The sequence below is a fragment of the Gopherus evgoodei genome, unplaced genomic scaffold (genome assembly GCF_007399415.2).
Source record: "Gopherus evgoodei ecotype Sinaloan lineage unplaced genomic scaffold, rGopEvg1_v1.p scaffold_35_arrow_ctg1, whole genome shotgun sequence".
NCBI lineage: Eukaryota > Metazoa > Chordata > Testudines > Testudinidae > Gopherus > Gopherus evgoodei.
Window position 1 is genome coordinate 3655372 of NW_022060027.1, and position 11471 is coordinate 3666842.

The 11471-nt window shown below is 54.6% G+C and overlaps 1 protein-coding gene across 1 annotated transcript in view; it reads right to left on the bottom strand.

The window, feature by feature from the left end:
* The window catches only part of LOC115641558 (immunoglobulin superfamily member 1-like), a 69645-nt gene extending 58437 nt beyond the window's left edge, over positions 1-11208 (bottom strand). Inside the window, exons 1-3 of the mRNA XM_030544811.1 lie at positions 11122-11208; positions 9610-9883; positions 7920-8210 (exon numbers count right to left, since the gene is read on the bottom strand). Coding sequence (XP_030400671.1) covers positions 7920-8210; positions 9610-9817 — 499 coding nt within the window. The 5' untranslated portion in view covers positions 9818-9883; positions 11122-11208. The remainder of the gene's footprint in view (positions 1-7919; positions 8211-9609; positions 9884-11121) is intronic.
* Positions 11209-11471: the final 263 nt, after the last annotated feature.

Genomic DNA, 11471 nt, shown 5'->3' on the forward strand with positions numbered 1-11471 from the left:
CCTAAGTATCCAGCAAACAGAACTGTGTTGCCCAAGTGGTAGATTTTGGCTGGGGTTGGGTCACAAATCATTTGAATGCGGGGGAGGTAAAGACATTTTGTTATTCTTATTGTACGAGTAAAGAACAGTAGAACTGTACTTAGCCTGTGCTGATGGAGGGCATCCGAGAGAGAGGGTGGGGATGGGTGTTTTGCTCGGTGGTCTGCCTGAGTCATATCTGGCTTTAAGACTAAGCTTGATAAGTTTATGGAGGGGATGGTATGATGGGATAGCCTAATTTTGGCAATTAATTGATCTTTGATTATCAGCAGGTAAGTATGCCCAGTGGCCTGTGATGGGATGTTAGATGGGATGGGATCTGAGTTACTACAGAGAATTCTTTCCTGGGTGTCTGACTGGTGAGTCTTGCCCACATGCTCAGGGTTTAGCTGATGGCTATATTTAGAATCGGGAAGGAATTTTCCTCCAGGGCAGATTGGCAGAGGCCCGGGAGGTTTTTCACCTTCCTCTGCAGCATGAGGCACAGGTCGCTTGCTGGAGGCAGGGGCGGCTCCAGACACCAGCACACCAAGTGTGTGCTTGGAGTGGCAAGCCACTGGGGACGCTCTGCCGGTTGCCGTGAGGGCAGCAGGCAGGCTGCCTTTGGTGGCTTGCCTGCGGAGGGTCCGCTGGTCCCATACCTTCCTGCGGTGGATCTCCTGCAGGCGGACCTCCCGAAGGCAGCCTGCCTGCCGTGCTTGGGACAGCAAAATGCGTAGAGCCGCCCCTGGCTGGAGGATTCTCTGCACCTTGAGGTCTTTAAACCATGATTTGAGGACTTCAATAACTCAGACATAAGTTAGGGATTTGTTACAGGAGTGGGTGGGTGAGATTCTGTGGCCTGCAGGTCAGACTAGACAATCATAATGGTCCCTTCTGACCTTAAAGTCTATGAGTCTGTGAGTCACAAGTACTATTTGACCTGCCCCTCTCCATTGTTTAAAGACAGAGCTGATTAGGTTCCTGTGATGAACTGGGAATGTTCTTAATGTTTTCTCTGAATACTGTATTGGTGCCTCAGTGTCCCCATGGCAATTCTTAAGTATCTGGCAGAGCAAAGGGCCAGTGCACCTAAATGCCTGACACTCTGTTTCCTAGCAACTGATGGCCTGGGCCCCTCCCCTGCAAAGGTGCCAGCTGAAGGTGTTGGAGACAAAGGGATCAGGTGACCTCCTGGCCCAGGAAAGGGGCTGAGGAGAGAGGAGGGGCTGGGAGGGGTTGTTAGTCTGGAGCTGGCTGGGGTCAAGGGTGGAGGGCAGACCTGGGGGTCTGGCTCACTGCCCCCCAGAATGGACCCAGCCGAGGGGTCCGGTTCGCTGTATCTACAAGCTCTGTTTTAGACCCTGTTCCTGTCATCGAATAAACCTCTGTTTACTGGCTGGCTGAGAGTCACGTCTGACCGCAAAGTGGGGGTGCAGAACCCGGTGGCTTCCCCAGGACCCCACTGAGGTGGACTCGCTGTGGGAAGCGCACGGAGGGGCAGAGGATGCTGAATGCTCCAAGGAGAGACCCAGGAGGTGAAGCTGTGTGAGCTTCTTGCCCTGAACAAGTCTGCTCCAAGGGAGAGGAGGCTCCCCAAAGTCCTGACTGGCTTGGTGGGGAGCAGTTCCAGAGCATCGCCCGGTGACTCCGTGACAGTTCCATAGAGAGTCGTTTGTTTTGTCAAGTGCCACTGCAGCTGAAATCACTGATAATCAGGTCTAAGGGCTTAGACCTGCTGTGGGGCAGTGTTTCTGTGGAAGAGACGGCCCAGCCTGTACTAGCAGTGAGGTTCCCCCACTGAGAGCTGAAATCACTGAGAGCTGGTGGAAACTCAAGAGACCAACTTGCAGAGATCACAGAGGCAGGTGGCAGCAGAAGGTGACCGCGTAGGGCAATTGGCAACAGAGTGTTGCAGTGAACGGTGGCTCAACAAAGAGCAGTGGCCAGAGCGAAGAGAGAGCAGCTGGAGGAAAGAGCAAGGTGCCTTCTTGTCCCCCACCTGGGAGGTGAACTCATGTGAAAGCAGCTCTAGACTCTGAGTCTCCACTGACCAAGGACAACACTGGTGAGTGTTAATGAGGCTGTTAAGAATGCTGGAGACACAACACAGTTCATGAGAACAAACATGGCTGTGGCATCCTACTTTCTATTTAAGCAGGAGATACCACACGCTACAAACTGGAGGCCAATGTTAAGTGCATTGTCACTTGTTCATCCTGACGTTGAACACTGGTTCTGAACAAGACCAGCAAATGCTCACTATCTTTCTGCAAGAAACTCAGCTGACTGGCTAGACGCATGTCAAGCAGCCGTGAAAGACTCAACAGCTGAAAAAGTGAAGAACTCTCTCACCACATTCAAAACATTTGCATACATGGCTGATGAATGCACCAATGCAAACAGGCATCAAGTATTAAGTCACCGTGTATGTTATCTTGATGTCCGTGGTAGGTCAGTAGATGCATTTCTAGATGTTCAAGTTATAGAAGACACATCGGCTGCATCTGTGACAACCCACATCTTAGAAGAGTTAAAAGCTTGTCAATTGGAACCCAAAGAGATGGTTGCTTGTGCATTTGCTGGAGCTGCAAACTTCTCTGGAAGACATGGTGGAGCACAAGCTTTGCTCAGAGAAAAGTGTAACCCTAACCTCTCCTATACGCACTGCAGAGGCCATCTACTCCAACTAGCGCTAGTACGAGCTGCAGACTCTTCAAAAGACATTTTAAAAGCTATAAATTTAATGTCTTCGTTATATTCTTTTTTCAGCAAGAGTCCAAAAAGACTGAATATCTTGGAAAACATAGAACATACATTGGGACTGAAGTTCAGATTAGTCCAACCTGGGAAAACCCTCTGGCTTTCTCATGAGCAATCCTTGGCTGTTGTCTTAAAATTACTCCAGCCGTTATTACTGGCTTTGGAAAGTATCTACCAAGATGGGATGGATCTAAGTAGTGAGACTGGTGGATGACTTTTGCTACTACGTTCAGAGAAGAATATTGCCATTCTCTCTCTTGTAAGTCTACTGTTGAAAACACTTGGGTCATTAAACAAGGCCATCCAGGCATCTGTTACAAGACTAGTAGATCTTTGTCCAGCAATAGAAGCTACATTTGGATCAATCTGAGAGCTATCCATTGACAAACTACTGGAAAAAGGAAAGACTTCAAAAGTTGACTAATGAAGATGTCAGGATTCCCTTCCCACTCTGAATTCTGGGGTACAGATGTGGGGACCCACATAAAAGACCCCCTAAGTTTATTTCTACCAGCTTAGGTTAAAACTTCCCCAAAGCACAAATCCTTTCCTTATCCTTGGATGGTATCGTTGCCACCACCGAGTGATTTAGGCAAAGATTCAGGAAAAAGACCACTTGGAGTTCCTGTTTCCCCAAAATATTCCCCCAAGTCCCTCAGAAGGAATCTCTCTCCCCAACACTCACACCAGATGGTCATGGCTCCCTCCAGGGCGACCTGCCCACTGGGGAGCAGGGAGATGCTGGGTTTGGAGTAGCTGAGCTCTGCAGGCAGGAGGAGACAGGCCGTGAGACACAGACCCCAACACGGTCACTGTGCCCCGTCCCTACAGCCCAGCCCCAGTGAAGAGGCTGATACAGGGGCCTACAGGGAGAGTCTCCTGGATGCTTTTCCCCTGGATCCAATACCAAGATAGCTGGGCTAGTGACACAAGAGACATGGGGTCCCCCACCCCTCAGCAGGGCAACGGCACGGATCCATCTGCCAGGAGCCCATGGAGGGGTGGCTGGGGCAGGGCAAGGAGAGGCCGAGGGGACCTAGACGCCAATTGTGTTTTCTCTCCATCAGCTAGGGAAGGAGATATCAGTTCGATGGGGAATGATCACAAGTGAATCAGAGTTCGCTGGTGTAGCAAACTGCTGGGTAGGGTCACACTGGGAACTATTGCTGAGCTGCCTGAACAGTAACAACCATTGGCTGAATTAACCCATTTCATGGGCAACAATTTACATTCGTGGAGCACCAGGAGCTGGAGTTCGAACGTCCAAGGCATTAGGCCAGAACCCACCACGCCACGGTCCCTTCACGCCTGCTCTGATTGCAGCCTCTGTATGTCCCGAATTTGCAGGGAAATTTCTTAGGCCAGTTCGCTGCAGTTTGAGCCATACAATATGATGGGGGCTAATTTAGCTACAACCAATCAGGAAAAAGATCTTGGAGTCATCATGGACAGTTCTCTGAAGATGTCCATGCAGTGTGCAGAGGCGGTCAAAAAAGCAAACAGGATGTTAGGAATCATTAAAAAGGGGATAGAGAATAAGACTGAGAATATATTATTGCCCTTATATAAATCCATGGTACGCCCACATCTCGAATACTGTGTACAGATGTGGTCTCCTCACCTCAAAAAGATATACTGGCACTAGAAAAGGTTCAGAAAAGGGCAACTAAAATGATCAGGGGTTTGGAGAGGGTCCCATATGAGAGAGAGATTAAAGAGGCTAGGACTCTTCAGCTTGGAAAAGCGGAGACTAAGGCGGGATTTGATAGAGGTCTATAAAATCATGAGTGATGTGGAGAAAGTGGATAAGGAAAAGTTATTTACTTATTCCCATAACACAAGAACTAGGGGTCACCAAATGAAATTAATGGGCAGCAAGTTTAAAACAAATAAAAGGAAGCTCTTCTTCACACAGCGCACAGTCAACTTGTGGAACTCCTTGCCTGAGGAGGTTGTGAAGGCCAGGACTATAATAGCGTTTAAAAGAGAACTGGATAAATTCATGGTGGGTAAGTCCATTAATGGCTATTAGCCAGGACAGGTAAGGATTGGTATCCCTAGCCTCTGTTTGTCAGAGGATGGAGGTGGATGGCAGGAGAGAGATCACTTGATCATTGCCTATTAGGTTCAATCCCTCTGGGGCACTTGGCCACTGTCGGTAGACAGATACTGGGCTAGATGGAACTTTGGTCTGACCCGGTATGGCTGTTCTTTTGTTCTCTTGCGCTGTCTGTTGGCTGCTCTGAGTACGGTGACCAGATGCCCCCATTTTATAGGGACAGTGCCAGTATTCAGGATTTGTCTTATATACACACCTAAAACCCTCCACTCTCTGTCCCGACTTCTCACCCTTGGTATCTGGTCATCCTAGTTCTGAGTTCCAGCTCAAATCAAGACAGCTAGTCCTTCATGCCATCTCTGTCCCTTCTCAACGGGACTTTCTCCCTGCCAGCTCTGTGCCTGGCGTCTTTCTGATGACACAGCTCAGCACCAGGTCTCTTTCCACTGGCTCCTGCTCACTGGGTCCCTTCATTTCTGGTGCCGGTAGTTACCTCGCTGGCTGCTGGTGTCTCTCTCCCGACGCTGGGCAGCCTCCCTCCAAACTCTACCAGCCGTTTCTGCCAGGAGCGCGCCAGGCTGCAGGGAGCTGCTGCCTGATGTCCCATCTGTTTTTTTTCTCACCCTACTTCAGCTGCCCAGGAATCCTTGGGGTTCTCCCCACCACAGCTGTTTCATGGCTGTTTTCAAGGAATCCTCCCTCCCTAAGCCCTGAATCTCCAGCAGCTGCTCCTTATCCCAGCTGGGAACCCCCCAGTGACTCCATCCCCACTCCCCAGCCAGGTGTCCGTTCTGCTGGGCCCAGGGCAGAGCCTGGCTCTGAGCGCCGAGATCCCCTGAGGGTCCAGCTGGTTGTGGGACTGGGAATGGGGATACCAAGCTGGGCCCTAGCCTGCTACCACCAGCTCCACCAGGTTGCTGGGCTCTGACCAGACGGGTGGGTCTGATTTGGTGCTTCATCTGCAGCTGTAACTTCCTGTGTCTCTCTGGCTCATGTTCCGAGTGGGAAACTCAGCCACGTCCCCAGCACGTTCAGGTGCTCAGGGAGATGAAGGGTTTGGGGTAGATGAGCTCTGCAGTGAGAAGGGGACAGGCCGTGAGACAGACCCCAGCACAGTCACTGCGCCCTGTCCTCGCCGCACGGTCCCAGGGACAGGGCCCTGGGAGAAAACCTAGCCAGAGGAACCTCACCCAGATCCCAGAGATTCCTGGGAGCTATGACTGAAGCTGCCCGAGGACCTAAATCCAGAGCACCCCTCTATACACATCTATCTACTTAATGCCCCCCCCCCTTCAGCCCAGTGCCCTCCATCCCCGAGCCCCCATGGTCCCATCTAGCCAGTATCTCCCCCCGGATGAGTACACGGCAGCCACAAGTAGCTGCTGCATCTCTGGGTCCCTGTAGCACTGGTAAGACAGTGACTGGAACACTCTGTACAGTTCTGGTGTCCGTGTTGTAAAAAGGATGATGAAAAATTGGAGGGGGTGCATAAAGAGCCATAAAAATCATCTGAGAGCTCGAGAATATGGCTTAAAGTGAGATATTTCAGGGGCTCAATCTCATTTCGCTGTGGAAGATGACTGAGAGGTGATTTGATGACGGTGGAGTAGGACCTTCCTGGAGAGAAAATAATGAGTCCCAAAGTGCTTGTTAATCTCGCCGTGAAAGGCAGAACAAGAACCAATGGCTGCCAGCTGAAGCCAGAGACATTCAGATTAGAAGCCAGGCACCAATTTTTAACAGTGAGGGTGATTAAACACTGGAAAACATTATCAATAGAAGCTGTGGATTCTGTTTCCTGATGTCCTCACCCAGCAGTTCCTGCTACACCAGCGAACTCTGATTCACTTGTGATCATTCCCCACTGAACTGATTTCTCCTTCCCCAGCTGATGGAGAGAAAATGCAATTGGCTTCTAGGTCCCCTCGGCCTCTCCTTGCTCTGCCCCAGCCACCTCTCCATGGGCACACTGGGATAGAAATGTACAAGACTAGCTGTGTTTGCATGTGCTCCACATTCCCTGTGCAGCTAAGCAGTGCGGTGGAACAGGGTGTTGATACGCATTTTTCACGGGAATCTCCAGAGAGATCCCTAGGAAACTTTCTGGGAGGTATTCGTCAATCCTCTGCCAAAGGTTCCTTGGCAGAGCTGCTTTGTTCCTTCCCTCATTGTAGGAAACTTTCCAGCACTGCTCATCAATCGCTTGTGCAGGCACCAAAGCGGCATACAGGCGAGCAGCATAGGGACCGGGTCTGAAGCCACATGTATTCAGGAGATGCACCCTTACATCCTTGCACCCTACACCTCAGGAGTGAGATATTGGCTTCTATAACCCCTGCCTGTGGAAAATGGTGGCAGTATTTACAATCTTGCCCCTACTCATCGGCACTGTTCCCCTTGCAACATCACAGGGCTGGGGACTCTCACTCCCCGCTGCACCTCGGGGCCTAGGGGTGGGGACAGAGCTTCTCCGGTCTTGGGGCTGCAGTGGGGGGGAGAAAGTAGCGAATGGGTTGTGGGGCTGCAGTGTGGGGACAGAATGGGGTGGGGCCGTGGGTGGAATAGGGGCGGGGCCCCGGGAAGGGGTAGAAAGGGGTGGGGCCGTGAGCAGGGCCACAGGCCAAGGAGGCGGAACAGGAGAGGGACGCAGGTGGAAGGGGGGGGAGGGATCCCCCTTGCTCTGGCCCAGGGTCCCAGGAAACCTTAATCCACCTCAGCCCGTGACTCAGCATCGATCGTCACTGTCAGTCTGGGGAGGGGGGTTTGTGGCTGGGGGAGGGGCCAGCTCGGCAGCTCCTGAGCCCTGACTCCTCTGTGCGTCCACAGTGCGGGGGCAGCTGGGGGAGCATCCCCTGGGAAAGGCCCCTGCTCTGCAGCTCCTCCTGGGGCAGGGATCCAGCCCTGAGTCCCCAAGAGCTGCTGCTCCCTGCCGGCTGGGGAACCCCCCAGTGACACTGTCCCTGCTCGATGTCCAGGCCAGTCCTAGGGCTCTGGGCAGAGCCTGGCCCTGAGCATCCCGTCAGGTGCCGAACTTCTGAGGGTGCAGCTGGGAGCAGGGACACTGAGCCAGGCCCCTCACCTGCTACCACCAGCTGCACGGGGTCGCTGGGCTGCGAGGAGACGAAGGGCTCTGACCGGGGCCGGTAGCTGCAGCTGTAGTTCCCTTCCTGCTGCCGGCCCATGGCTGGGATGCGGAACTCGGCCCCGGCCCCAGCAGGGTCAATGTGTTGTTGCGGCTTCAGGTCTCCAGCCTTGTGCAGGAAGAACCTCACGTCCCGATGCAGCCCCTGACACCGGATAGTGACGTCTGCCCCTAGGGCGGTGACCGCAGTGGGGCTCAGAGAGATGTTGGGTCTGGGTAAGCTGGGATCTGTGCACAGGAGACAGGCTGTGAGAGCCAGACCCAGGCACCCACCCAGCCCCGGCCTCCAGCTACAGAGGAGAAGAGTGAGGGGGGATTTGATATCAGCCTTCAACTACCTGAAGGGGGGTTCCAAAGAGGATGGAGCTCGGCTGCTCTCAGTGGTGGCAGATGACAGAACAAGGAGCAATGGTCTCAAGTTGCAGTGGGGGAGATCTGGGTTGGATATTAGGAAAAACTATTTCACTAGGAGGGTGATGAAGCACTGGAATGGGTTCCCCAGGGAGGAGATGGAATCTCCATCCTTAGAGGTTTTTAAGGCCCAGCTTGACAAAGCCCTGGCTGGGATGATTTAGTTGGGGTTGGTCCTGCTTTGAGCAGGGAGCTGGACTAGAACCTCCTGAGGTCTCTTCCAAACCTTATCTTCAATGATTCCCTGGCCGGCCGCAGCCACTGGCAGATCCGGGGACCCCTGGTAGAGATTCTCTTCCAGATCTGAGTCCCCCTGACCACAAAATCCCGGCCCTATGAGATGGGCTCCCAGTCCCACAGACACAGAGCTACGGCTGCCCAGTTCTTGGGATCCTTATATGCCGTGTGTAGCCCCTGCATCATTCACTGCGTCCAGCCCTCCCAAGAACAGAGTGAACCACGGCCTGGTCTCTGGCACCTGGCACAGCAGGGCCTGAGCCCCACAGAGGAAGGGAGTCAGCCACCTCGGAGGCAGTAAGGCATCCTTCTCCCCATTCTACAGGGGGGAAACTGAGGCACAGACAGATTCACTTTTCTTAGTGAGCTCACAGGAGCAGAGACTGTCTCTCCACTCTGTGTTTATGCAGTGCTATTGAGGCCAGCATTGGCAGAGGTCTCCACTAACTGTGGGTGTTTCAGTTGTAGGCACTTGTCCTGAGATCCCCCAAGCTTGAGCCCCTCGCCCCCTCGACACAATGAAGGACGCTTTTGAAAACTGACGTACTCCCATCACACAGAGTCTGTGGCCGCACCAGGAGCTGAGCCAGATCTCCTGGGTCCCAGCCCAGCACTGTATCCACCAAGACACCACTTCTCCTTCAGCACCTGCCTCATTCAGCCCCGGACGGGGCACTGCCTGAGGCGGGGCCTGGAGAACAGAGGGGATGGGATCACGGGATTAAATAGTGACTCACGGTTCCTACGCACAAGGGGCAGCATTAAAGTAGCCTCCCTGCTCCGAGTCTCCAGGGGCTGCTGCTCCCCCCCGGCTGGGGAACCCTGTGACTCCATCCTTGCTCCACGGCCAGGCGTCCCCTCTGCTGGGTCAGGGCTCAGGGCAGAGCCTGGCTCTGAGCATCCCATTGATGCAGAGACCCCCATGAGGGTCTGGCAGGGGGTGGGGCTGGGAATGGGGATGCCGAGCCGGGCCCCTCACCTCTCACCACCAGTTCCACAGGGTCGCTGGGGTCCAACACGGTGAACGGCTCTGATCTGCTGTGATAGGAGCAGCTGTAGCTCCTGCCGTGCTCCCGGCGCACATTGCCGACGGAAAACTCAGCCCCAAACCCATCCGAATCCACAGGTGGGAAATGGCGTCCCTCTTTATTCAGCACGAACCACATGCCCCAACACCGGATGGTCATGGCTTCCCCGGGGAGACCCCCCGCTGGGGCTCAGCAGGGAGATGCTGGGTTTGGGGTAGCTGGGCTCTGCAGTGGGAAGCAGACAGGCCGTGAGACATGGGCCCTGTCGCTCACTTCTGGGGCCCGTCCTCATCACGCGGCCTCAGGGGTGGGTCAGACCCAGCGGCCCTGGGGATGGGCTCCTGGATTCATTTCCACAGGGGCCAGAGTTTCTTGTGAACCCTGGGCTAACAGCATGAGACATGGAGAAACCCCAGCCCCTGGGTGCCCAGAGCTCTGCTCCCCGCCAGGCCAGTCTCCAGGGTCCATTCACTCCCTGGCTTCTCTGCTGGGAGGGCTGGGAGCCAGGAGTACTGGGTTCTGTCCCCGGCACTGGAAGGGGAGCGGGGTGTAGTGGTTAGAGCAGGGAGGATGAGGGCCAGGACTCCTGGGTTCTGTGCACAGCCCCACCACTTACTTGTAGGGGACTGTGCAAGTCTACTATACACTGAGGTTTATAACCTTCAGCTCCGTCCATCACCCTGTAACTGATGTGTTTCCTGGGAAAGGCCCCCCTGCTCTGCAGCTCCCACTGGGAACAGGAGTCCCCCTCCCTCAGCCCTGAATCTCCATCAGCTGCTTCTCCCTCCTGGCTGGGGAACCCCCCAGTGACTCCTTCCCTGTTACCCGGCCGGGTGTCCCTTCTGCTGGGCCAAGGGTCCATTTGGGCCTGGGGCTGGGATGAAGATGCTGAGCCAGGTCCCTCACTCCCTACCACCAGCTCCATGGGGTCGCTGGGCTCTGACCATGTGTCAGGGGGATAATAGCAGGTGTTACTGCCTCCCTCTGCCTGGCTCACTTTGGGGATGGGAAATTTGACCCCAGCTGAGTCCCCGCCCTGCGTTGCTGCGTTCCTGGTCCCAGCCTTGTACAGAGCAAACTCCAGACCCCAGCCCTGACCCTGACACTGGACAGTCACGGCTCCCCCCAGAGCAACCCCCCAGCCCACTGGGGCTGAGGGAGCTGGAGGGTTTGGGGGAGCTGAGCTCTGCGATGGGAGGGAGACGGGGTGTGAGACAGACCCTGGCATGGCCACTACACCCCGTCCCCAGCATGGCGCATCAGCGACGGGGCAGAGACAGGGTCAGGGTCTCCCCTGGGATTTAGAGCACCAAGGCACCACGGGGCCGAGATATCCCACCTCTACCCAATCTTCACTGGCTGGACTGGACATCCCATCGGCTGGGCACCGGGGCTCACAGAGACCCCCTGGGGCCTGGCTGGGTCGGGGGCTGGGGGCCGAGGTGCTGGACTGGGCCCCTCACCTGCTACAGTGATCTGCACAGGGTCGCTGGGCTCAGAGTAGGCAGTTCCTCTTGAACTGTAGATATAACAACACATGTAGGTGCCCCCGTGTTCCCATCTGGCGCTGGTGATGGGAAATTCAGCCTCAGAGCCAGCAGGGTCTGTGTAATTCAGATAATTCTCGTCTTCATTCTTGTAGAGGAGGATCCTCATGTCCAGGAGCTGATGGTGATACCGGATGGTGACGTTTCCCCCCACGGCAATCACCCCCTGGGGCTGATGGAGATGGAGGGTTTGGGATAGGACCCCTCTGGAGGCCCAAACAAACAGGCAGTGAGTGGGGGTGACACAAACCACATCCGTCTGATTC